Source organism: Anopheles coluzzii, chromosome 3 (genome assembly GCF_943734685.1).
Source record: "Anopheles coluzzii chromosome 3, AcolN3, whole genome shotgun sequence".
In the NCBI taxonomy this organism is placed as follows: Eukaryota; Metazoa; Arthropoda; class Insecta; order Diptera; family Culicidae; genus Anopheles; species Anopheles coluzzii.
Window position 1 is genome coordinate 56,645,093 of NC_064671.1, and position 26,814 is coordinate 56,671,906.

The 26,814-nt window shown below is 41.5% G+C and overlaps 1 protein-coding gene and 1 long non-coding RNA gene across 3 annotated transcripts; both read right to left on the bottom strand.

Moving 5' to 3' along the window:
- Positions 1–6,495: 6,495 nt before the first annotated feature.
- LOC120953954 (uncharacterized) lies at positions 6,496–7,844 on the bottom strand. Of its 2 annotated transcripts, XR_005751419.2 has the most exons (3): positions 6,941–7,844; positions 6,680–6,883; positions 6,496–6,613 (listed from the first exon to the last, which is right to left on the bottom strand). It is a non-coding gene; the product is annotated as an uncharacterized LOC120953954 (long non-coding RNA). The 2 variants fall into 2 exon arrangements; XR_007452534.1 differs by having other exon boundaries at positions 6,680–7,844.
- A 17,401-nt stretch (positions 7,845–25,245) lies between these two features.
- Positions 25,246–26,412, bottom strand: LOC120956142 (uncharacterized). The gene has a single exon (XM_049608461.1). The coding sequence runs from the start codon at positions 26,100–26,102 to the stop codon at positions 25,347–25,349; it is 756 nt and encodes a 251-aa protein (XP_049464418.1). The 5' UTR covers positions 26,103–26,412; the 3' UTR covers positions 25,246–25,346.
- Positions 26,413–26,814: the final 402 nt, after the last annotated feature.

Below are 26,814 nucleotides of genomic sequence, written 5' to 3' on the forward strand. Positions count from 1 at the left end.
TAATTGCCGAATGAAGTATCGGAAAAATGAAATAAAACATGAATTTATTATTTTGCCTAAAAACTGTATGTTATGGCCCATTATTGTAGGTAGAGATGTTATGCCAAAATTTAAAATTACTCTAGCTATATTGCAACATCAAATTTATGATAAAAGCACATTATTAAACCATAAATTGAGTTCCATAATACCACCCCTGAAAACACACGTGGTAGAGAAACTTCGCGATCTAGGCATTCTAAAAGAGCTAGGAGGCGATGTACAAGTAGGTAAAAAATTGTCGACTAAATTATTGACCTCTCCTCAAGATGAGGACCTCTCCTCAATCAATACATTCTTACAATTGTGCGCTATTGATACTTCGTCTGATAATGACACTTTATTTGACATAGGTAAAGATCTCCTTGATGAACAAATCTCGTTAGTAGCTAGAACTGTTGAAGAATGTTACTGCAAGTTTCCTTTAGAGAAAATTATTCCACCGGAGTATGGTATGAAAATTAGCTTAATGCACGATACTCCAATATTTTCCAAACCGAGACGGTTGTCTTACGCCGAACGGAACCAAGTGAGAGAGATTGTTAAAAATTTACTCGAAAAGAATATAATCCGCCCTAGTAATTCACCCTACGCCTCGCCCCTTGTGCTGGTGAGAAAAAAGAACGGAGAAATCCAAAAGTGTGTAGACTACAGGCCTTTAAACAAAATCACAATCCGTGATAACTATCCTTTGCCACTGATCGAAACGTGCCTCGAGCATTTAGGGAACAAGAATTATTTTACGTTACTTGATTTGAAAAGTGGTTTTCATCAGGTTAAAATGGATGAAAATTCGATCAAGTATACAGCTTTTGTCACGCCTGACGGGCAATACGAATACACTGGTGGACATAAAAATAGGAACTTTTTTCTGTGACCGAAAGACATAGTTCTTGTCAGAAATATTTGGTAGCCCTGAAAAGGACTGTTTAAGTGGTTGTTGGGAGGAGGTGTTGCGGTGTTCCACTGAGCGAAAACACATTCTAACGGTCAATCTGGTGACCGTTATTCGCTATCACTTCCTGACAGCGTTTGGCCATATCGCCGATGAGATTACGGCATTCGCTTCTGTCTATGCGTTCCCACATAAACTTGCAGCGTGTCCATAGATCATCGGCTGAACGTGCAGGCTGGTTCTTAAGCTGACGCTTGAGAGTTGACCACAGATTTTCAATCGGGTTGAGGTCAGGACTCAACGCAGGCCACGGTAGAACTTGCACATCCTGGTTTGCCAAATAACATTTAACTGTTCGCGATGTGTGCTTAGAGTCGTTATCATGCTGAAAGATGTAATGCTCTTCGTCTCCGAATTGTTGTCGGGCGTATGGCAACATCTTACGACTAAGTATTTTTCTATACCCTTCCGAGTTCAGTGTCCCGTTGATACGGAACAAAGGACCCGTGCCGTGCCAGGAGAAGCAACCCCACACCATTACGTGGCCGCCTCCGTGACTAAGGGTTTTTATCGTATTTTTCGGATGATACGCCTGATTAGGAAAGCGCCAGACGTATTTAATGCCGTCCGAACCATCCAGATTGATTCTGGACTCATCCGAAAAAATGATTTTGCTCCACCAAAAGATGGATGCAGCTAAATGTTCTTCGGCAAACCGAATGCGCGCTTCTACGTGGTGCGGCTGCAGATTCCGAATCTTCCGTGGTCTCCGGGCACAGAACCCAGCGGCGTGTAAACGGCGAGACACCGTTTTCGCCGAAACTTGCAAACCAAGCTCCTGCTTGATACGAGTGCAAGTTTTGAAAGGATCCGCCCTGATCATCTCAACAATCCGCGCGTCAACGTCGGCCGTTGTTTTTCGCGGACGACCTGTCGATTTACCCGTAGCCTCGCTACGGCGTTGTCCACAAACGTCCGCAAACGGCCGAACGCCTTGCAGATTGTCTTGATTGGCACGTTCTCACGATACAAACCCTGAATGTGTTTTCGCTCCTCTGGTGTGCAGTGCTTTCCGCGACCCATGATGATTTTGTGGAATTTTTAAACAGCAACCTTTCACCTTGACCAATGATGGAAGAATGAAGCACAACACGGTTTGGCTCTCCTTTTATACTGCCGCAAAACGCTGCCGGCACTCAAAACTCAGATAAGTAGCGCACCAAAAATGAGAGTATAAAAGGCAAAATTCGGCTATTACAAATTCAGTACGCCTCGAACTGTTGGCGATGACACACCTAGTGTATGCTAAAAAACACACAAATTTTTTTTTCCTATTTTAATGTCCACCAGTGTACCTACGTATGCCATTCGGGCTGAAAAACGCGCCGGCCGAATTTCAAAGGTTTATAAACAACGTGTTGAGAGATTTCATTGAAAAGGGTAAGCTGGTCGTATATATTGATGATATCATTATAGCATCAGTTGATTTTTATGAACATCTTGATATCATTAAAGAAGTTTTATATACATTGCGGAAAAATGGATTGGAATTGCGTTTGGATAAGTGTAAGTTTGCGCATGAAGAATTGGACTACCTAGGCTATCGTGCAAATGCTGCTGGTATACGCCCCAGCGATCATCATATAAAAGCAATAACTAATTACCCACAGCCACAAAACAAGAAGCAATTGCAGCAGTGCTTAGGGTTATTTTCCTTTTTCCGTCGTTTTGTCCCATCCTTTTCTATGCTGGCCAAACCTTTAACCAATTTGTTGAAAGACAAAGTTACCTTCGTCTTCGATAATCAATGTGTTACAGCTTTTGAAACTCTGAAGAAAAAATGGGTTGAAGCACCTTTATTATCTGTATACGATCCTGCAAGAGAAACAGAACTGCACTGTGATGCTTGTGCGATAGGCTTTGGCTCAGTTCTATTACAGAGGCAAGAAGATGGAAAACTTCATCCAGTTGCCTACTTTTCGAAAACAGCATCTTCAGACGAGGCAAAATTGCATAGTTATGAGTTGGAAACGTTGTCCATCATTTATGCTTTGAAACGTTTTCATGCCTATGTTCATGGAATACCATTGAAAATTGTCACCGATTGTAACTCCTTAGTAGAGACTCTAAAAAATCGAAACACTTCGGCAAAAATTGCTCGCTGGTCGTTGTTCTTGAAGAACTACGATTATTCAATAATACATAGACCAGGTAGTTCGATGAGCCATGTCGACGCGCTAAGTCGTAAACAGGTAGCGATAGTAGTCGATGACAAAGATATTGACTTGCAGTTACAGATCGCTCAGTCTCGTGATTCATACATATCAGAGCTGAAGGAAAAAATAGAAGCGAATTCAATTGATGGTTATTTGATAAAAGATAATGTAGTGTACAGGCAACCTTCCCAGGATAAATTGCAATTACTGGTACCAAAAGAAATGATCAATAACGTCATTCGCAGTATTCATGAAAAAATGGGTCATTTAGGCGTAGACAAGTGTTGTACTTCAATTAGTAGACAATATAGGTTCCCTACAATGAAGGCACGCGTTGAAAATTTTGTACGAAACTGTTTGAAATGTTTAATCTATTCTGAACCTGCACGTAAAGACCAGCGAAATCTCCATAGCATACCAAAAGTTCAACTTCCTTTCGACACTGTACATATTGATCACTTGGGCCCTTTACCATCAATCGCATCGCAGAAAAAGTATATTTTAGTTGTGATAGATGCATTTACTAAATTTACAAAGCTTTATGCAGCAACATCAACTAGCAGCAAGAGCGCATGTAGTGCTCTAGAGCAGTACTTCTCATACTATAGCCGGCCAAGACGAATCATTAGCGATAGAGGGACATGTTTCACATCGAACGAATTTACCAAATTTTTGTCGAGTCGTGGCGTTACCCATATTTTAACGGCCACTTCATCACCACAAGCCAATGGCCAGGTGGAAAGAGTGAATCGAGTATTACGACCCATGCTTAGCAAAACGACTGACCCATACGATCACTCAGATTGGAGCACTAAACTTCGTGCGTTGGAATTCGCGTTGAACAACACAGTACATTCTTCAACATGTTTTACCCCTTCAATGCTACTGTTTGGAACGGACCAACGTGGTCCCCAAGTTGATGAATTAACAGAATTTCTCAAAGAAAAGTCGACCCAGGTACAGGCAAATCTAGTTAGCATACGACAAACTGCGTCAGAAAACATTATTCAATCACAAATAATCAATGAGGAACAATTTAGTAAAAAACATCGCCCAGCAATTGAGTTTCAAGTAGGAGATCTTGTAGTCATCCGCAATGTCGACAACAGCACTAATGTAAATAAGAAACTGATAGCTAGGTACAAGGGACCTTACATAATTCATAAGCGGTTGCCCAACGATAGATATGTAGTAAGGGACATTGACGGTATACAGCACACTCAAATTCCGTACGACGGCGTACTAGAAGCTGACAAATTGAGAAAGTGGATCTCGCAAGAAACAGATCCTGCTTCCGACTTAGGCGAAAGTTAATTGAGGCCAATTAAATGTCAGGATGGCCGAGCTGTAGAAATTTATAAATTTCGTGCCCAAACGTCAACCTCTGACAGCTGAGAGTGAAGCGAAGTGATGCAACCCGGTGACAGTTGTTATGTCAAATCGTAGAAATAAACCGGCTCAATTGCCACTTGAAAACCGAAAAAGCCAAACGTGTTTTCTGTGTGACCCCAAGTGTGAAGTGAGATTTAGCTACATTTACAATATATATTATGATTCTGCACGACGATGCCAATAACGTGTTACATATCTGATTGAAAAACTCTATTGTTGTTTTTCACACTTTTGCTGTGTGGAATTTTGCGACCAAATACTGGCGGTTTTCCTAATGGCACACACCAATTAAGAAAAAGGTAAGCATTTATATCGCTTGAGCCTTAATCCGGCTTAACTCTTTATTGTACTTAATCGCATACGCACGCGAAAACAATTTGTGCTCTTTATCATGAGTGTTGATCCCTACTGATCACATCGTCTACTGTCGCCACTTGGTTTAATTTACTCAGTCTTAGGGACTACCTTCAACCTGGCTAATCGTGGTGGCCTGGTTCGGCTGTTACAACTGCTTTGGCAACACATGAGTGTTAGACATATTCCCCTTAATGCTTACAAACCTTCAAAGCACCATTTCAAATTTCCCCTACAGGCCCTATCACATTGAGGAATTTGAAATTGAATTGGTATGTCAAACAGCGTTTAACATTTTTTACCTCGCTAGAGAAATGAATTGGTGTTCACTAATGTAGATTATGTCAACAAAAATTCTACTGTCAAGGTGTAAAACGGTGGTTTATTGAATAGAAACACGTAAATCACTTCTCAAAGAGTCTTCGTAAAACAACTAATTTGGCAAAATATTAGTATTTTTTATCGAAAGATATACAGTGAACTCTCTCTTATTTGACACCTCTCCAATTTGAAAAACCTCTCTTATTTGAACATTTTTCATATTGAGAACCCCTCTTATTCGACAGTCCCATCGCCTCTCAAATAAGAGAGAGTTGACTGTATGTTATATACAGTCCATTCCGTAATTTAGAGCGTCTCAAATTCCGACGCTCCTAAACCTAAATTTAGACAGATAAGTTCCGGAATTATTCGTGTAATGTAATAGGACCTTGATCATTAGAAACCGAAAAAATCAAGCATTCCGTTATTTGATGCGAAACACTGTAAAATATATGGAATATGACAGGAACGCGAGTGCGGAGCCGGCTTTGGAGCTGTTGGTGCGGAGCCGTCGGAGCGGAGCCGGCCCCGGAGCCGTTGGTGCGGAGCCGGCTCCGGAGCCGTGGGTGTGAAGCCTGCTCCGGAGCCGTGGGTGTGAAGCCGGTTCCGGAGCCGTTGGTGCGGAGCCGGCTCCGAAAATTTCCGGAGCCGGCCGGAGCCGGCTCCGGCCCCGGAGCCGTTTTGCCCATCACTAGTAAGGATCCATTTATTCACAGATATGTGTTTGCTGGATGGAGGTCGTACTTAGCAGGACGACGACATGATGTGTGTTTTTGTCAGGTTCTAAATGTGTGACGAAAGTTTACATTAAGTTTCAATAAAGTGTTTAATGTAACCAAAAATGACCGTGTTTATTTTTGCTTTTAGAATTAGTGCGCATTTGCGATCGTGTCTATTCATGAAAGAAAACGAGAAACGAAAGAAACAACTATCTTTACATGTGTTCGTAGCATGGCTCGAAAGAACACAAACACATTGAGAAGTGCAGAGCGCACCGTGCGTTGTGGGTGGGGTGGGGGAGGGCTCGCGTGAGTGTGTAACTCATTGGTCGAAGAGACCCCTTTCAACAATCTCAGAGAGAGTTTGTATGGAAACCGCCACAGCTTCTTCTCTGCTTCAACTTTGCTTGTTGGTATAAGCAGAACTCAGAGAAGAAGCTTTAAATGAACCGGCGCTCAGTGACGTCACGGATCGGATCGAATCCTGTCCGGAGAATGATTGTTCCAAATCGCTCAAGCCATCACCACACCCGCTGTCAAAATTAAATTAAAACGAAACTCTTTTGTTTACTTTTTATTCAAAGATAGCCGCGTCGCTTTTCGTGCGCTTATAAAACCCAGTTTTTGTGTAGATTTCTGTGTACAAGCTTGATTTCCTTGCTACCTATCCGTGTTACCTGTAAGTATGGAGATAAATATTAAAAATAAGACATTTTAAAGACATGCAAAACTCATCTACTTACTTTTACAGCTGTGATTGTGGGTGGTTGTTGTGTGCAATTCGAATGAAACAATCATCGAAATTAAAGACAAGCACACCTTACCTCAGCGTCGGCATCGTGCGTGAAGGCTAGAAATTTCATCCGGTTTTATTCCATGCTCCAAGCATTTTTTTTTCGCTTCCACCACAACTAAATCATACTTCCGTGGTTGATTTTATGTTTATTCTACAAAACAAAACGTTTTTAATGATAAATATCATATAATTTGCATAAAATACTTACAAAATCACGGCACACGCGAACACTTGTTGTTTACATTTTAGCTTCACTCTCATTTGACATGTCAAAAATTTGCAAGCCCCAAAGCGAGGATCAAAAAGAGGGGTGGGAGGGGAAAGAAGGTGATGAGATCGAAGCGGCACGAAATGACCGTTGCAAAAACCGCATGCACAGAACGCTAAGTCCCAGAAGAAGGAGATCGAGCTACGAATGTGACAGAGAGGGCATGAGAAAATGAGAGAATTTGAGTGCCATTGTCGGGAGGGACACCTCCACGCAAACAATGAGACCCCAAATTTTGAGTGATTCTTGCCGAGGGGTATGAGGAAGCTTGAGGAAGCACGGAGAAACGCGCTGCGATGAGAGTTCGCATTCTGTTTTACACGCGCGCTTCACTAACACCAATACAAATACCGTGCTTTGACGAGCCGTCTGTGAATGTGTGTGTCTTCTTTCAGCGAGCTCACCAACTTGGATCTGCTCGTCACATCGTGTTGTCTCGCTTACACTACAGCATTGAACCATCGCTCCGTATGTCCCCCCTCCTACGCGTACAAAATCACCAGTACAGCGCGACGCTTTGTGGGAGATGGTTGTGCGCGTTTTGTTCTAAGTTCCGCGCGCAGTGTTAGTGCGTTGATGCGCATTTCGTTATAAGTCTCGTGCGCCGGTGTGTTTTGATAAAGTGTGAAGTGAACAGTGTGTACAGACGCACATGCAGTGCGTGCATCGACAGGTAAGAATTTGCTGAACAGAGGCAACGCAGATTGTCGACAAGTTTCCCGCAGCTTGGCTCGACCCGGTACTTTACAGTATGACGCCATTCGTGAGTATGAAGAATTCTAAATGTGTTGTGAAAGTGTAATTTATGTTTCAATAAAGTGTTTAATGTAACCAAAAATGACCGAAACAAATATCTTTGGATGTGTTGGTAGCATGATTGGAAAGAACACAACACATTGAGAACTGCAGAGCGCACCGTGCGTTACGGGTGGGGTGAGGGGGAGGGCTCGCGCGAGGGTGTAACTCATTCCTCTAAGAGTAACTGCTAACGGGGGACGGTACTCAAATCACTCAAAAAATACACTCATTTTGCCGGACGGGTCAAAAAATACACTCATTTTGCCGGACGGGTGTATTTCGACAGCGTCACTCAAATCACTCAAAAAATACACTCATTTTGCCGGACGGGTATTCTCTCAGAACTGAGCATTTGCAGTTCAACCCGTGCAGTGAGAATGTATGTGTTAATGTGCAGCGAAATTTGTCTCTGTATCTCATTCTCCCACCCCCAAATTTCAGTTTGAAATGTTGATAAACGTCCATAAATTGCCACACAATTAGGCCGGTAATTGTTGTTGTTGGACAAATCGTCATTCATACAAAGCGCTGGGCAACATTTCTTCGCATCTTCCAATATCTATTCATCATTGGGTAAAATTATAGCCTCCTCGACCCAAAACGTTTTTTGACAGATACATTATACCAGCCTCTAGCTTCAACCCGGCGCCGCTAGATGGCGTACGCGTTCAGAAAAATTACACTACGGAGTGCGATCAATGTAGCCCGGCCTTAACGAATTCTGATCGTCTTTACACATAGTGTCATCTCTTACGCTCCAGGGTCTCACGCTCAGAGCAAAAATTCTCCCATCTTCGCAACGGTGGGAGCGTTCAGCTATGGAGGGCTGGAGGAGTGCGAGTGTGTGTCTCATGTACACAGCAAGATTTTGGTCAACCCCTCGATGGTGGGAGCGTTTGGACATTGGATGGGGTAGTGATAATGTATGGCACGATGGTCTGCTGCATAAAGTGATTCGATTTGGCATCCCGCTCCATCTCACAAAGCTGATGCAGAGCTACCTTAGCGGATGGTCGTATCAAGTCTTACTTGGTTCGATCAATTCGCTTACCAAAGACATCCCGGCTGGCGTCCCGCAAGGCAGCATACTAGGCCCTCTGATGTATACATTGTAGATAGCTGACCTGCCAGAGCTGCCAAGATCCTGTCAACTGTATCTATATGCTGACGACACTGCAGTGACAGTTAAGGGGAGGTGTTTACCACAACTTCCCAACACCACCCAACGTTGCCTGGATATCATTCATAAGTGGATGACAACCTGGAAAGTTGCACCCAATGAGGGTAAAATTCAAGCGATGATTGTCCCACATAGGTGGAAAGAAAAACTGCCAAACCATAGCACAACTATAAATATGGACGGTATCCCACTTACATTAGAGAACGAACTTAAGTATCTTCGATTAATTATAGATAAAAAAAATACTTTTTAGATCTCACACCATTAATATTGCTAAGACATGTGCAATACTAACAAAGAATCTCTTCAGCCTTATAAATAGAAAATCCAAACTTTCAATTAAAAATAGATTGCTAATTTATAAATAAGTATTCGTCCCAACAGCAACTTATACTTATGGGATATGTTTATGGGAAAATTGTGCCATGATGCATAAAAAAAGAGTACAAGTAACTCTAATCAATGTACTAAGAATGATAACTCATGCACCATCAAGGACTAGGCTAACTCATCTCCACGAAATTACAAAAACCCTAATTTTAGAAGATATTAGCATAGCTAATAGAGAAAAAATGCTAACATCTTGTATGAAGTCATCAAATAATATTATAATAAACATTTGTTTCTAAGATTAGGTAATATTGTAAAATTAAAATTCTAATAATCTTTAGATTAGAAAAAAAACATTAGTATAAGTTAGGATTAGATAAAACAGATCATACCATTCCCACTTGCAAAAACTGAACGGTCTCAGGACTAATTATAATAGATTAGGCGTTGAAAATCAAAACCGCTGTAACTCGCGGAACCCCCAATATAAGTACTGTAAACATAAATATAAAATGAACTTTAAGAAGAAAGAAGAAGGATGGGGTAGTGGAGTGCGAGTGTGTAGCATGATTCCTTCAAAACTATGGCCAGGGGTAGCGGGAGGCATTAAAATGAGTTACTCGTTTCCAAGCGGGATATAATCGTGAAATATATAGGGTTCTTCTCAGAATATTTCAAACTTTTTCCAATTCATATAAACATTGCTTTATTTAACGTACATCTTACATTTTTTTTTTGTAAATTACAATATTCTTAAGGCAACTTTGAGACAGAGTATTTAGTTCTGTCTCTGGGTTAAGTCCGACCTTAAACCGGATCTACTCGGCTGCTTAATATCTATAACTGGTTCGAAGCGTTGGTGAAGTGTCGTTTTCATATCCGATATAATTATAAATTTTATCGGATGCGCAAGGAGTTGTGAATGCCTGAAAACGCCTTACTAAAGCATAACCATATATAATTACAGATCCGGACTCCTCGACGGCTTTATTGTACTTGACTATTAAATTCCTCTTAGTTTAAAAACTAACAATCCCTAAACTGTATCCTTAACAAAAACCCCTGTCTAATTTATAAAAATGTTTCATCCTTTTTTACTTTAAGTGTCGGATGTGTTATAATTTCCTGGTTACTAGCAGTTTCTATATCTCGCAATAATATATTTTTTCCTATAGCTTGATGTAAACTTCTATAACTAGATGTTACGTAACTATGTTTGATTATCTGTAGCATATTTTTACAAGCATGCGTCGAAAAAGTTATCAAAGGGCCTAATCTGTCTACCTCTTCGTATACATGAAGCAAAAGATGAACGTTACTACAAGATGTACACGGTCATATACAACACTGTAATCCTCGACAAATTGCTTCAGTAATGTACTTGCATACTCCCACTGATCCTTAAATGCCCGAGACAATAACATAGTTATAGCGCAATATAATAATTTAAAATGTTCATATGCTAGTTTTTCTATTCTACCTGCGTAATGCAAAAAACTACCAAATTCTGTACCTTTCCAAAAGTGCAAATAATTAAGGGACCTAAACTTTCTATGGATTTCATAGGGAAATAGCATGCTGATAAGCTCTCCTAATATTTCAATAATATATTCTTCACTTTTTACCTAACCTAACAGAAGTTTGAAAACTATCCCTAATTGTATTAAATGTAACAAATCACTAGTAGCTATACCTTTTATCATGTCGAATCGTTTTAAATCCGTAAGAGGTGGGGTTTTCATGTCTAAATTCCTTATCTGTTCTTGGTGGTGCTTTTGTATCTTCGAAAATAACTTTTTTTTTAGTTTTGAGGGGAAGCTATTCAGCATTTACACTTTAAGCACCCGTGTACTCCGTTGTAGTAGCAAACCTCTGCAATAAAATTGAACAACTAAATAAGTACACATTAATAATAAAAGCAGAATTTAATTTACTTACGTTTAATAAATGCGCGTGCTGGCGAGTCAGCGATAATAAGTCTAACCGAAACAGATATTTTTTGCCATTCAGGGTCATTTTGTTATCATGTAGCCTATTAAGTTCCTCCACTAAAGGTCTCAGGAAAGGCTCAACATCGGATGGTTTTGAAGCGCCGCAAAATATCCCTACGACCATAACAGAAGCATTCGACATGTTGTGCAACTGCATCAGTATAGATCACATCTGTATAGCGCTGCGGTTATAAATGGGTATTCCATCCACTGAAAGATTCAGCTCAAATACATTTTCTGATATGTCCACACCACTGAATAAAAATAAAAGAAATAATAGTAACGTTAGAAAGGCATTACTCAATTACTTTGGCAATACATAGTTTACTGAAAATAATGCTTAAACCAACTTTCAACGCCTTGGTACCACATTTCACCTCCACCTGGAACCTTATTTATCTGTTGGCTGACGTTCACCACAGCTTTCAGTAATGTCCTGACATCCTGGGGAAAAGATGAAAAAGCAGAAAGAGAAGGCGCTTTTCGCAGTATTACAAGTAAACTATTGCTTCCGCTACGAGCAACTTTATTTCGAATCAACCAAGTTCGCAAAGAATTTCGTAACTTCGCGCTTTCTGGATCAATTTCCAGGCTCGCCAACTCCAAAAACTCTCCCGTCAAATACTCTTCGCCGTCGGTATTTTGCCGAATATCCTTCGAGAACACACCGTTGAAGTCGGTTCGCCGTGTGTAGGGGAATCCCCTTAGAATCGAAGATGGAAAGTAGTGGCTTGTGGTCATTCAGCCTGTGCCTGTGCTTGATGCATCCGCAACCACAAGCACAAGCATTACCATGCAGGTTTGATTGAAGCGTTGTTTTGAACTGGTCGAAACCTTTTTGGCATGCCGGTGTAATATGAAAATGGTTTATCGTTTGACTTCTCACTTCAGACTTGAGATCATCCAGGCGATCTAAGAAATTTGTAAGAAATTTCCCTTACTGGAATCGTTGGAGCTAAGAGGCCTTACCTTGGGAAGCGGAAGGCACTCCCAGCTCATGAATAAAGACCTGTAGTCTTATGTACTGTCTAATTCAATTTTTCCTTTATTTAACGAAAACTCTGGTTTATATTTTGGAATTATTTCTGTGTGTTGGTTTTGTATGTACATCTTGCATCGATGTGTAGGTGTATATGATTATGCTATGTCTATTTTGTATTTTTTTCCATTGGTCTGCTTTCGGATTTTGCGCAAGGATGGTGGCTGCCAACCGGTCATTTTACAGCCTGAAAAATCAGTTCACCTCAAAGTATCTGTCGCGACGGACGAAACTGGGACTATATAGTACCTATATAGTACCGGTACTCACATACGCTTCTGAGACATGGACACTGTCCAAATCTGACGAAACCCTCTTAGCCGCGTTCGAGAGGAAGATGCTCAGAAGGATACTTGGCCCCGTATGTGTGGAAGGACAATGGAGGAGCCGCTATAATGACGAGCTAAGCGAGATGTACGGTGACCTCACTGTCGTGCACCGTATAAAGCTCGCCAGGCACCGGTGGGCTGGCCATGTTTTACGCATGAAAACGGACAGAGGAGGTGGTAGGCCCAAATTGAGGTGGCAAGATGGCGTGGAGGCGTCCGCCATTAAGGCCGGGATAACGGACTGGCAGACGAAGGCGCGAGACCGTGAGCGGTTTCGGACACTCCTGAGGCAGGCCTAGACTGCAAAGCGGTTGTAGCGCCGGATAAGGTGTAAGGTAAGGCTTTCGGATTTTAGGTTTCTCTGGGTATCTTTATGTTTCACCTTTTTATGTTTGTCTTGAAATCCTTCTCGTTTCTAGAACGTTCCTAAACACACTTGAGATTTTATGACCTATACGTCTTGCGTTGTTATCCTACAGGATTCAATTATTGCTACGCATATGCATGTTGCATCATACAGTCTGTTTCCTATTTTCTTCTCATGCTGACGGACCAACGCTGAGACTTTTATTGCCCTACGCTTACCGATGAAGTAGATTACCGGGCCGTTCCAAAATGCTTGTTTATTTAGGACAACGATAATGATTCCATACGATAAGTTACAGTTTGATTCTATCCTTGCATGTGCTGCATTTATCAGTTACATTTCAAATGGGTTTTATTACTATGCTGTTATAACCTGATGTGACAAAGATTTAACTATTTGATCTGTGAAATGTGATACTTTCCAGATGGTTCTGTGATTATATAATCTTGTATAGCAGACATGCTACACCATGTTTGAAACTACATACTCTTGCGAGCAGCTTTTTACATGTTACAATCATGTTAAATCTAAATCAAGGTCCGCTAAATCAGGATGACGAATGAAATCAATCAAATATGCTGCTAATGCTTTACCCTAAGCTTGTGGTTGCGGATGCATCAAGCACAGGCATTGGGGCAGTCATTTTTCACCAGTTCCCTGATGGCAGCATGAAGGCAGAACAACACGCTTCGGGGACGCTCGCACCCGCGGACTTCAACGGTGTTGTGAAATATATTCACGAAAAGGGGCTGGCTGTGATATATGGAGGAAATTTGAATAGGAAAGTGTACACCTCTTTCGCTGGTCGGTTTGCTACTGTATATTCGTTTGTCCTTTTTTGTATATAATAATGCATGCAGTTCATAACATTCATGCAGATCGAGCAGTTTCTAACGTCGAGTAGTTTATAACCTAATCTTAGATTCCTAACGCTTTGTTTCATGTACAATTCAAATTTAAGTTCGAAAATAATTATTCAAATTCCAACAGGTGTGCTCTCACGATGCTGAACTACGTTTTCGAGATTCAGCATGTATCCACCAACGAATTTGGATGTGCAGATCTGTTATCGCAACTGATCGACCAGACCATCCATCCCGAAGAAGAATACGTTATCGCTACGCTGAGCCTTGAGGAAGATTTGGTAAGCATTCTTCTTGACACAACAAAAAAGGTTCCTGTTTCATTCGCAGCACTGCAAAAGGATACCACAACTGACGAAACACTCCAATATGTTACTCAACACATACGCGACGGATGGCCCAGCTACCCCAAGAACCTCTCCGCTGCTGTTCAACCGTATTTTCTACGACGGGAATAGTTCAGCATGATTGACGGATGTGTCACGTTTGGTAACAGAGTCGTCGTTCCGGCTCAGTTTCGACAAAGGACCCTGCAACAGTTTCATCGAGGCCATCCGGGAATTGTTCGGATGAAGGCAATTGCACGAAGCTTTGTGTACTGGCCTGAAATCGATAACGAAACTGAGGACTTAGTAAAACGCTGCAATCCGTGTTCGACTGCTGGCAAGACTCCCACCAAGACCACGTTGGAATCTTGGCCAGTATCTACCAAAGCATGGTCCAGAATCCATATCGACTACGCAGGTCCTGTAGATGGAGTTTACTTCCTGATCATAGCGGATCCCAACTACTAGTGGCCTGAGGTAAACATTACCAAAACTACTACTACGCAACATTCGGGGTTCCGGTAGTAATCGTTTCGGATAACGGCACCCAGTTTTCAAGCCACAAATTCCTGACGTTCTGCATTAGTGAAGGTAATCGACACATTCGAATTGCTCCATACCATCCACAATACAACGGTCTTGCTGAAAGATTTGTGGACACGTTAAAAGAAGCCTTCGAAAAATTCGTTCGAGGGGAGAGACGCTCAAAGAAGCTCTAGTCACTTTCTTACAAGTGTACCGCTCCATTCCTTCTAGTGATCTGGGCGGAAAATTCCCGGCTGAATTGATGTTCAACAGAACTCTTCGTACTGTTTCGTCATTGCTACGGACAACCACAAGTGAAGTTGGCAGCGCAGTGCGAAGAGATAGGACAATGCAGAACGATGCGTTCAACCTCAAGCACGGGGCCGATCGAAAAGGTCAATTTTGTTAACCACAACATTTTTCTTGAGGATCAACAACGACTGATAAGATCGCATGCCAGCCAGCTCAAGACGCGCATCGCAGAAACCAGCCAGCATACAGATCAGCTTACTCCACTATCTATCTTTTTCGACAATTTCGGCCTACGATTTCCATCTGAACTACCTTCGACCGAAATTTACGCAGATGTTTATTCACAAAATGAAGAAGCACTAGCCGTTAGCCAGAGCAACTCCTTCTCAACAGAAGATATTTTAGAAGATGAAAACGAAAACAGCGACGTTTCAATTGTCGAACCAGTAGACGACGAACCAATTTCTGTTCCAGTAGAACTAAGCGAACAGGCAACATCCAAAATGAACAGACCGCGATGAACAATCCTTCTTCATGGATGGATGTTCAAAGGAAGGGGGAAATTATGGATTCCAGTTACCAGAGGGATAGTGGAAAACGAAACTGCAATGGTAATACAAAGCAACCATACGGTATAAAAGCAGCTCGATAGATCATCACTCACTCACTCTTTAGTTGACTTCCAAATACATATCTTAAAACTAGAACTTGTGTAAAATAGTCCGAGCAGTTCGGCCATATCAGAACGGAAATTTATTAATGAAAAGTGTTGACACTGTTCGTTACATCACCTGTTTTGTCTTAGTTTGGTACCTTTTGCATTGGTGGAGTTTCTCGAACCAACGATTATATTGCTGTGCGGGTTACTAAAGGAAGCGATCGGATGTGATACAAAAATGACCATGGAATGTTGCAAAGCAATACACATAATGTGGCTCATTTATACATTGGTGAGTGTCATTGTGATTTTTTTCATTCTTTCCTTCTCACACTTTTTTTAATCGTTTCACCGTTTTCAGTTATAGAAAATAAATGTCTTGTAGGAAATACCGACTTCAGAACCAGTCATCATGAATATGACCATGAATGTAAAGGATCCGAGGCACGTGTATCTGCCCAAAGAATTTCGTGATGGGGAAGTGCGGATTGGAGTTTTGCTCTACAGTCGCACGTTCTGATCAGATCGTAAGCTAATAGTCTATGGTAGTTGCTGGCAACTTTGTTCAATATGTCTTTGACAAACAACAAAGTTGTGTTCGCTGTCAAATAGAAAAACGTTGATCGTAATGGTTAGAGAATTTTTAACATTTCTGTTTAGGATTGAAATGCGCCAAAATGTAGGCAATTTGTTGTGCACGTAAATTAAGCCATAAAACCAATAGCAGCGCCATCTCGAGGCAATGACACAATTACTCCCAACTTCACAGTAGCGCCATCTGTGTGATTAGTTATGCATATCATAGGGTCAAAGGGTGATGATATTGGCTAATAATTAGGAAACATTTGTATGTCCACGGAAAGAGGGGAAATTAAGCCAGCGTACAAACCAAAAAATGTAAACATCGCTAACGGAACACAGCACTTTGTAATAAGTACCCCAAGAAATACATTCAGAATTCAGTTAACAGCACAGATTTTGGAGCTAGAATTTATTTCTACATCTTCATATCACCTTGCTAGCAAATCTTGCATAGAGTCCTTGGCGGGTAGCTCTTGCTTGACACTTGTTAGCGCTCTCCGGTGAATATGGTATCTGTGCTGATTTTTGCTCCCATAGAAAACTCGAGTCGCGAGTTTTAACTATCTAGTGTAGGGCGCAATCCTACACAATTTCTTTATATCGTTTTGAAGTAATCATCTTACAATATGAAAATATATTGGATGATAGTGCAGACGTACTTGTTCAATAGTGTAGAAGTTTTTCTCAAACGGTACAATATGGAGATTATCAAGAAGAGCTTGTAGTTTTTGACGGATTTGCCTTTTGATGATTTCGTGCGGATGGACAGCTTTTTCCTAATGTAGTTACCAACGGTTGCAATAGAAAATCGAAGTGCTTAAGTGAGTTTAATTCATTAGAGACCCAGGGATTTTAGGCTGCAATATTTTCATAAGATTCATAAGACACAGATAGTAGATAAGCTGTTCTAATTCAATTCATTGTATTTAATTTATTCAAATTTAAATTATTCATGTAACATTGGTTGTTACATACTTACATTGTTTTATTTAATGAATAGTTTTTACAAAACCGTCCATAGTAAGTTGTTTTGTAGAGCTTATTTTGTAATTTTAAATTTGTGTATAAACAGCCATCTCCTTGCGTTTATAACAATTTACTTTCGAGAACCTCTATTCATTTTCGTCCATTTTTCGATTTCAGCTTGGGCTTGCTCCATATAGCTGGAAGCTTGTTCGTTTTAAAGGATTTTTTATCAGTCTCCTCATCACTACTTTCCTCGTCATTCTTTAAATACTCTTCCAGAACTTCTGAAGATTCTATTTTAATTACCTCATCATTTGATAACGGCTCTGCCACTTCTATAATAAGCTGCTTCATTTAATCTAAATTAACTGCTATTTTTAATTGATTTGCCAACACATTCTTCGACAATATCATTTATTTGTGTTTTGAATGTGTCGTCAAAATGCTCCACATGCCCCAACCTTTTTAGCATCGCGGACCACTTGGCTTCGAAAATACTTTTCCCGTGGCCCACATCTATGAGCATAAATTGTTTGGCTTTGTTCAATGTTTTTGATAAACTTTATATTATAATCTCATTCTAGACATGCCTGTTGACAATTTAATCTAAGTGGTGGGGACAAACATGCACGATATGTACAAACATGCACTGCTCTACAGCAATTAATATGTTGAATTGTTTCCAAAAATCAATTAACGTCAAATTTGCCTGATTTTCCATGCTTTCTGATGCCTGATCTGCTAAGCATGCAATGGCTTAAACACGCGACGTAGGTAAAATGATTTCAGATTATGAATAATTTATTGGTTCATTGGTTGTATTAAGGCTATTGTTCTTGGTGGTAGAGAAATTACCCCTACGTTTTGGTCCATGTCATCTAGTAGCACCACCTCGAATATAATTTTTTACAGCAAAATATTATTTTACTTCCGGTATAAAATATTCGCTACACCAAATTGAACGCTACACCAAATTCACCCATGCTTTGGAATTCCACTTCGAAACTAGTTATACGATATCCAAATTAAAAATTTTGAATGCTCGTGGTTTGCGACAACGATAGACTATGGGAAGTTTTAGTTTCATGCCCCCAGCTATCCCAGTCCTAACTAAATTATCAGTTAGTCTATCTTTGGCCACTTTGAATCCCGGCATTACTTCCGTTTGCTTAGTAATGTAGCTGCGCTCTATAATTTTCTTAAAATCGAAGCCTCATGTACATTGAATATTTGTTCCAGAAGATACCCTGTTTCAGCTATAAGATTTGTATAATTATCTGGGAAGCGGTATTCCGCTTCTTCATCTGCACTCGAAACTTCACCATAAATTTTAACATTGCGCAAATTTGCACGTTTCTGTAACCTTGTAAACTAGCCTTTAATAGCCTTAAATTCCTCGCGATCATTTGTTTTATCATCATTTATTTTATAATACAAAGATAATGGTTTTCCTTGAATGTTTTTGAGGCTAAGCGATATGTGATTTTGTGTTAAATCATTCATCCGTATAAACAATTGTTCTAACTGCTTTCGGATGTTGTTCAAATTTTCTGCAAGCCGTAGACGATTTTAGGCAGCTTGACATGAGCGCCTAAATTACAATCCATCTAATTTTTCGGTTTACAGCCTTTTCGTTTCTATCTAACTTTTTCCTATCATTTTGGCCGATTTTCCTTGGCAGATGTTCTACGCTTCCGATCGCTCAAACCTATTGTATAGCTCTAGCCATCCTACACTGTCAGTGCCAGCGGCAACTCTGTTCGTAACAAATAGTTTCCAAACTTCAACTATGCTATCCTCCCGAGCTCTTATCGTTATAGTAGACTTGTAATGTTCTGGTCAGGTTGCAATTGTTAGAGCAGCGGTGCAAGAGGATTAAATATCACTCGCGAGGTTAATTCGTCAAAACACAGCAGAGTTTCGGATGATCACTGGGAGCCATCGGTGCTCCAGGTAACGGGTAGACACAATGAATTAATTTAACACATTTGTGTTGTTTGCGCGAATTACGATAAGACTTAAACGTGTAAAAAGAGCTACAGTGGAGCCGTTTGAGTCGTTTGAGTGTGTGGTCCGCCCAGCGGGGGAGAGGTTTAGGACGCTGAACTGGGACGCATGCAATTAAAGCTTGCAGCATAAAGGACGAGAATGAACATACTGCTTCGTCAAGTGAAACAAAGTTGGTATCCTTAACCGGGCAATTATCCCAATAAAAGGTCTGCAGTGACGGAATCGCAACCCCGTATGCAAGCGGAGTAAGTAAACGCTACACTGTTCTTAGGGAAGAACGGAACTGGCTTTATTCATTCAATTCGGCGTAGCCGTTCTACGCTGCTATCTTACTCTAGCGATGCCTAATCCAAATTTTCCTAATCCTAGTTTCCTTATGCCCTATGTCCTTATGATGAATACCCCCACCCTTATTTTAATGTGACTTCTATGCCCACGCACTTTACGCGCGCATCCTAATTACTAACACTACTTAAACTACTAATCGCACTAGCTGTCCTAATCTATAAAGTGGGCGTGGCCTTCCTATCTAATCCTATGCTATAGTTCATCCTACTTCCGAATTCATCCTAGTTCTAGTCTTAATCCTAATTAGTTCATTTCTATTTTTAGAATCCACCTAGTTCATTTCTGTCGGCGACAGTTGGAACAATGAAAGCTATTGTTAAACATTGATATAATGTCGTTCAGTTTCATATAGTCAGCTTTAGCAAAGTTATAACGATAAAATGCGGTTGTCGTCGAGTTTTGTCGAGTCGTCGAATTGCGTCGGGTCGGCGAGTTAATACGATTATATTGAAGTCAAACGCCGAATGGTAGGAGTCAAGAGGTACAAGCGGAACAACACTTGGAAAGACAGGCGAACACAATTTAGCTGCAGCATTGTTAGCCTAGAGCAGGTCAAGCATGCGTCCGTGCGAATTATTGATGTGATTAAGTTGCACTAATCCGTTAAATTTAAATCCATCCACAAAGGTGTTGTTGGCCAGTGAGCGCGCAGTTGGTTCATAGTGCGTGATTGATAAGTATGCTGGCGAGGACGAAGGATCAGCTGTGGACCAGCTTATGCTAGGCTGATTGAAATCACCAATAACAAACAGCAGATCCGAAGGCTTCAGTGTGAGAGTGAAGCCGCTGATACAATCATATAGAGAGCGAAGAGTCGATATCTCGGAGCTAAGCTGCGGTGGAATGTATACTGCCATGACGTACAGATGTGCGTTATTGCAAGCGACGCGCACACAAATATACTCGAGAGAACGATCACGGGAAGGTAATTCTATCGACTCGTATGCGTTAGAAACGGCTAGCAAAACACCACCACCGCGAGAGCTAGAGCCGCTGAGAGAGCAATCGCCGCGGTAAACAGAGAAGTTGTTGTTGAAGAGAAGAGCAGATGGAATGTTGTCAACAAGCCAAGTTTCCGTGAGGGCGATGAGATCGAAATCAGCCTCCGAAACAGCTAGGTGAAATTCTTTTGTTTTAGTACGCAAACCTCTAACGTTTTGATAATAGCAGCTTAAATACTCAGCGGTAGCGTTGTCATTGTGGCGGTTGGATAAAGCGGGTATACGATAAGTCAATTGAGCTGCGTTGTCAGAGCATGAGGCTTGGCGTGTTTGTTGCATGCATTGAGCGGAACTTCGTCTAGTTGAGAAAAAAGCGATCGATTGTAGACTGGTGCAGGTGCGGCGATGAAGCGCGGTGGTTTTGGGGCGGTCCGGAAACAAGTGTTGAGTTCGGTGCTTCCTAGGTACAGTATCGGACATAAAGATAGAACCCTGGTGTTTTCAACGCAGCATACACCTGTTGGGACAGGTTTTTGTGTGGTTTGTGTGTATGTGTGTGTATGTGTGTGTGTGTGCATGTGTGTGTGTGTGTGTATGTATGTTTGAATTTGTATTGGTGTGCATATCCCACTGCTCGACTTTTTAACCACGTTGCTATGGCGGCAAACACCATTCCACTCCACTGCCAAACCGATCGGTTAGCGAAGATTCTGATTGAGAAAACGCAATTGGATAACATTGGAATTTTGCTAACCGATCGGCTAAATTATCCACTCCGTTATCGACTTTCGTTCGCGATGAGGCCCAGTATTCATTTCAGTTGAATTTGATCGCAAAAAAGAAATAAAGTAGTTTTTCCATTTTATAAACCATTAATTTTTTTTATTCAAGAGTAAAAGATTTTTTTTAGTGGCAAGTAGGTAGTCTTAATTCTACACACAAGAACCAAAAATATCATAATCTATAGTCTATGTAGAAGTCAAATTAATTAATTGCTAATCATAACTAGTTCTGGTTTTTGTTTTGCTTTGATTTTTTTGGTTTTCCTCCTTTCTTATGTTTTTCGCGTTCCTCCAATCTTGCCCGTTTTGCTTCTTCTCTTTTTTCTTTGGCTTCTCGGCGTTCTTCAGCCTTTCTTTTTCTTAGTTGCTCCTCTTTCTCTTTTTGTTCTTTTTTCTGTCGGATTGCCTCCGTACGCTCTCCAGCCGTTAGTACGGGGTGAAAATTTGTTTTGTAATTTCGATGTTTAATACTACGACGCGGCGTTGGCGGTAGAGTTAATACCTCGGGCAGGCTAAGTGTAGTATTATGTCCGTCCAAGATGTCTATCTCCACTGTAATTACAAAATTAATATCAGTTGGGAAAATGTTCTATAGTTCGTTTGGCAATTTTTTTTTGCAAACGTCAGTTTTTTACTTACCATGCTCGAAATCCTTAGGCTGTTCTAACATAATATTACCAGTTCGTGGTTGATCGAATAGATATTCATTTAAAGGCAATATATTTGGCAACATTTCACTGTCTTCAATGTGAACAATTTCACATTTGCTTACATCGATGTCCGTAGAATTGGTCTCAAAGATATTCATTGGAGATCTTTGTTGATCGAATACAACATGAGGACGAACAAATTCTCTGTAAAAAAAATCGAATGACACGTTCTTCACGAGACAAGAGGTTCACAAGACAAGAGGTCTCCTTCGATTTTAGATCTCATATCAACACCAATCAGGTCGTATGCCTCAATTATACGTTCTATGCTTATTTTGACGTTGTCCTCACCGCTATCTTCCTGTCTAGCTGTGCTATTTGGCTCCATAATTGATGTATGAAGAGCTTCGCAAGAGTCATCAACTTCAGAATGTTCAACTTTAAAAGCAGCTGCTGTCTTGGCAATGCACTTGGAATAGTCTACCGCATTAGCATCAAATGGATGCAATCCGCATGCCCGAAAACCATTGATAATCGATGGCTTTTGAATTCCTTTTTCAATAGCCTCACATAAAACTGGCCCAAAGTGCAAGATGTTAAGAGCACAACCTTGATTTTTCAATCTCCAACCTTCTACTGCACGCTTCCATTCGTTTTTTAATGGCTTAAATATAGCCACGTCTGCGGGCTGTGTAATATGTGTGGTATTAGGATATAGGCATATCAAAATTATGCTCAGTGATTTGCAGAGCTCGGCTACTTCTAGTGCATTGTGCGATGCATGGCCATGAAATGGCCATAATATTATAGGAAATTTCACCCCTTGTTTGATGACAAAAGGGTGAAATATTTTATGAATAAATCCTTTAAAATTAGGAGAATCCATCCAACCGCGTTCGCTTTGACCAAGACCCCATTCGGAAGGAAAACTTTGCACTAACTCTTGCCGCAAACGTTTACTTGGCAGTATCACAGTATCACACGTTCACCTGGCAGTAACGCAAACGTTTACCTGGCAGTATTGGCAGGATGTACAATAAAATGGCTCCGAATGCAAACATAACTGTTACATTATGTTCGGCAGCAGCTTGCTCTGCTTCGTAAACATTGCGGGAACCAGTACGAGCAATAACCTCTTTTGATTTTGGATGAAGGAAAAATGAGGTTTCGTCTGCGTTAAAAATTCTAGCTGGATCATTCAATATTTCTCGCATTCCATTCTCAGTTAGCCAACCATCTATCAAATTAAACGATCCGCGGATATCTTTCTCACTAACTCGGCTACTAGCACTAGACAAAGCTTCCGGCATACGGAAGGAAAAACTGTTGTTGCGCCTCATAAAGCCGCGTAACCATTTGCGACCTGAAGTGAGGAGATATTGTAAATTATTGGTATTTAAACACTGACTCATACGCTGCTTACCCGGTTTGTTGTTACGAAAAGGAGTCACTCGATCTGGATTAGCTTCTAGAAATTCTTTTAACTTAAAGAGCAAAACTCTTCGAGTGACTGGAAATCCACGATCCTGCATTTCGTTCAACCAGTCAGCAATGTTTTGTTTCTCATCTGCTGATAGTACAGACTGTGGACCCGGTTTAAACTTATTTCTCCAATTACCACTTATTCTGTAACGGATGGTGGACATTGGGATACCAAATTCCTTACAGGCAGCGTACAATGTTTTACCGGCATTAATAGAATTAATACAGTCGCTAATCGCATCTTCGGTGTACGTTTTCAAATTACGTGATGGAGCCATTCTAAAAAAAACACAACACATAAATTGAACAAACGTTTTCTTTTCAATCTAAACTCTACATACAGTATCGGACATAAAGATAGAACCCTGGTTTTTTCAACGCACCGTGCACTTGTTTTGCCTCGTTACTTGTGTTTGTGTGTATGTATGTATGTGTGTGTGTGTGTGTGTGTGTGTGTGTGTGTGTGTGTGTGTGTGTGTGTGTGTGTGTGTGTGTGTGTGTGTGTGTGTGTGTGTGTGTGTGTGTGTGTGTGTGTGTGTGTGTGTGTGTGTGTGTGTGTGTGTGTGTGTGTGTGTGTGTGTGTGTGTGTGTGTGTGTGTGTGTGTGTGTGTGCATGTGTGTGTGTGTGTGTGTGTGTGTGTGTGTGTGTGTGTGTGTTTGAATGTGTATTGGTGTGTGTGTGTTTGTTTCACAAGTATGTCGTTTCGTTTAGATTTGTTAGTAGTTTTTCTGTGTTTTGGGTAAGGTTTTTGATGTAATAAGCAGAACCACCGCCCTCGCGATCAGTGTTTTTTCGATCTATTAACAACTTTACGGTCTTCTTTCGCCGTGGTCTTCTGAGGAAGTCCGGTTGACTTGCGCGTTTCGGTTGTCCAAGCGCGTTTCAGTTGTCCAAGCGCGTTTTGGTTGTCTAAACACATTTCGGATGTCCGAAGCGCGTTTGCGACAAAAGTGCGCGATCGTTCCATTACAAACTCGATCGTTTTGCGCTTAATGCCAGCAGCCGCCATTCGCTTTATTATATGGCGCTGATCATCGGTACAATGTTTACCTCGACCCATTGTTACTAACATTGCTTGCTTGGACCGTCAAGAACGCGCTGGTTAAAAAGTTGGACACGGCTGATCCCGTGCTCAGCCTGCGTTCTGCTTCTACACGTGTTAAATTACATCGTTGTAGAGCAGCAAAAAAAGCGTATGGATAAAAACTATCAATGAGTAAGCGAGTGAGTGTCTACCCATTTAAATCGAGAACCGAATACTGCCGCGCTCATGAAACAAAACGCCCATTGAAAAGAACACCTGCGCGCCAGCTCAATGCACGCACAAAGTTTAACATGCGCACACAACGTTCAACGCAGAGATGCACGCAGGCATTTCTATGGCGTGCACTGGAGAAACACCTGTGAGGGAATGCCGAGTTCATTGCTGTTGTGCGCGTGTCCATTTCACATCGCTGCGCATGCACATTCATCAACCAGCACACCTGCGGTTTCTTCCGAGGAACAAGCGCTGCTGTCGATGCAAACTTTAGCTTTTATCCAAGTGCAAACGCACGCTGTTTCACATGATAACACACATTATCAGAATACTTTCCATGCAATATGAAACCATAGCAAGCTACGTTTTTCAGACACAAACCCGCGCACTTGCAAATACACATTAAAAAGCACACTCTCTTTCTACTACACACACACACACACACAAACACACACACACACACACACACACACACACACACACAAGTAACGTGGTAAAACAAGTGCAAGGTGCGTTGAAAACACCAGGGTTCTATCTTTATGTCCGATACTGTATCATTCACCGGGGGGTGATACTGTTGTGATGATGTTGTTTCAGGACCAGGTGGAGTAGACGTGCGTGCGGCTAAACGGTGAGTCGTTGTTGGTGTGCGTGTGGTGTAGCGGTGATCAGACTCTCTCTTTGAATGAAAGCCAATTCATGCTGTCCACACTAACCCCTCTTCTCAGCAGACAATACGCTTTAACGTCATCGGTGGCTAAGCGACGCTTTACAGAAACGACCACTTGTTCCACAGTGACGGCCGTTGATAAGCGGGATAGGCGGATCCAGATCCTATCTGTGAATGGCTCACGAGGTGCAGCTTGAAGCGGTGATGATAATGGATCGGTTCCCACCAGTTCATGCGGTTGTGTAGGTCCCGGCTGGACGGCAATCGTGGTGTTGGTGTATGCGTTTGGCGATGACGCGGCACAAAGGATGTTGCCGCGACTGTTTACAATTTTGTTTACACCAGGAGATGCCGAATCCTCGATTATACGCCTCCGCTTTCCACCAGTAGCTGGTCGAGGATCAGAGTTCCGATTGTGAGGCGTGGATGCAGTTTGAAGGAGGGTAAAACCACTGCGAACTTCGGCGACAATAGGCTCAACGAGCTTGCCAATAGCTGCTACAGCTGAGTTGAGGGCGGCTTGGAAATCGACCTGGGCGCCTATTTCTTTTACCGAACGGCAGCGCGGATTTTTAAGCATGTTAGTGCAGCCAATGCAGCTCCAGTGCAGGTCGACATTGGACAATACTGCGTCAATCAGCTCGGGGGGCAATTTGCAACAGCCGCGGTGGAACGTAGCGTCACAATATGCACAACTGATGATGCAGCCGGTGGCCTCTAGCGGTTCAGCACACGAGAAGCAAATAGCCGTCATCGCGAAATCACGCGTAGTCACAGCACAACACTGCTAAGCCGAGCAGGAAAAAACAGCAGGAAACCACAGTTGCGGTGCAACTAAACAATTCGCCATGACGAAACGATGATGTGAAACAGTTTAGTAGTCCGTAGAATAGGCAACAATGCGATGCGACGCAGAAAACACTAGGAAATTACTGAAAAATCACGGAGCGCGACAGGAGTGCGGCCGAACAAATTAAACGTCAAACGTAAAACGTGTTATGGTTTTACGCTCCAAGTGCGTTCTAACGGGTTTTGTGCTGAGTAATGTTTTTCTCGCCTTTGAATGTTACTGTGTGGCTTGCATGTTTTTAAGTGTGTTGGGATACGAGTGTTTTTGCTGATTTACATTTCCTGACTTAAGATTGTTATTGTGTGTTGACCATTTCTGTTATTTGGTTGTAATGAAAGTTATGTAAACTGAGTATAGCATATGCATGCTACAGACTCTAATGTTGCATTTGTAGTAGGTTAAACGATAGCTACGTTCGCCATGTAATGAGCGTACAGCTGTACCTTAAGTACCGTCGCGGTAGGTCAGTTTTTACTGACATGAGCCGAGGTGGAATAACACTTTGTTCGAAGTGGACTTTTCATCACTTGATCGTCCAGGCGATCATAGAAACCTTAAGAAGGTTTCCCTTACTGGAAACGTTGGAGTTTAGAAGCCTTACCTTGGGTAGGGGGAT

Excerpts from the sequence above, each read along its gene's own strand:
- LOC120956142 (XM_049608461.1), bottom strand. The coding sequence starts at position 26,102 with ATGACGGCTATTTGCTTCTCGTGTGCTGAACCGCTAGAGGCCACCGGC.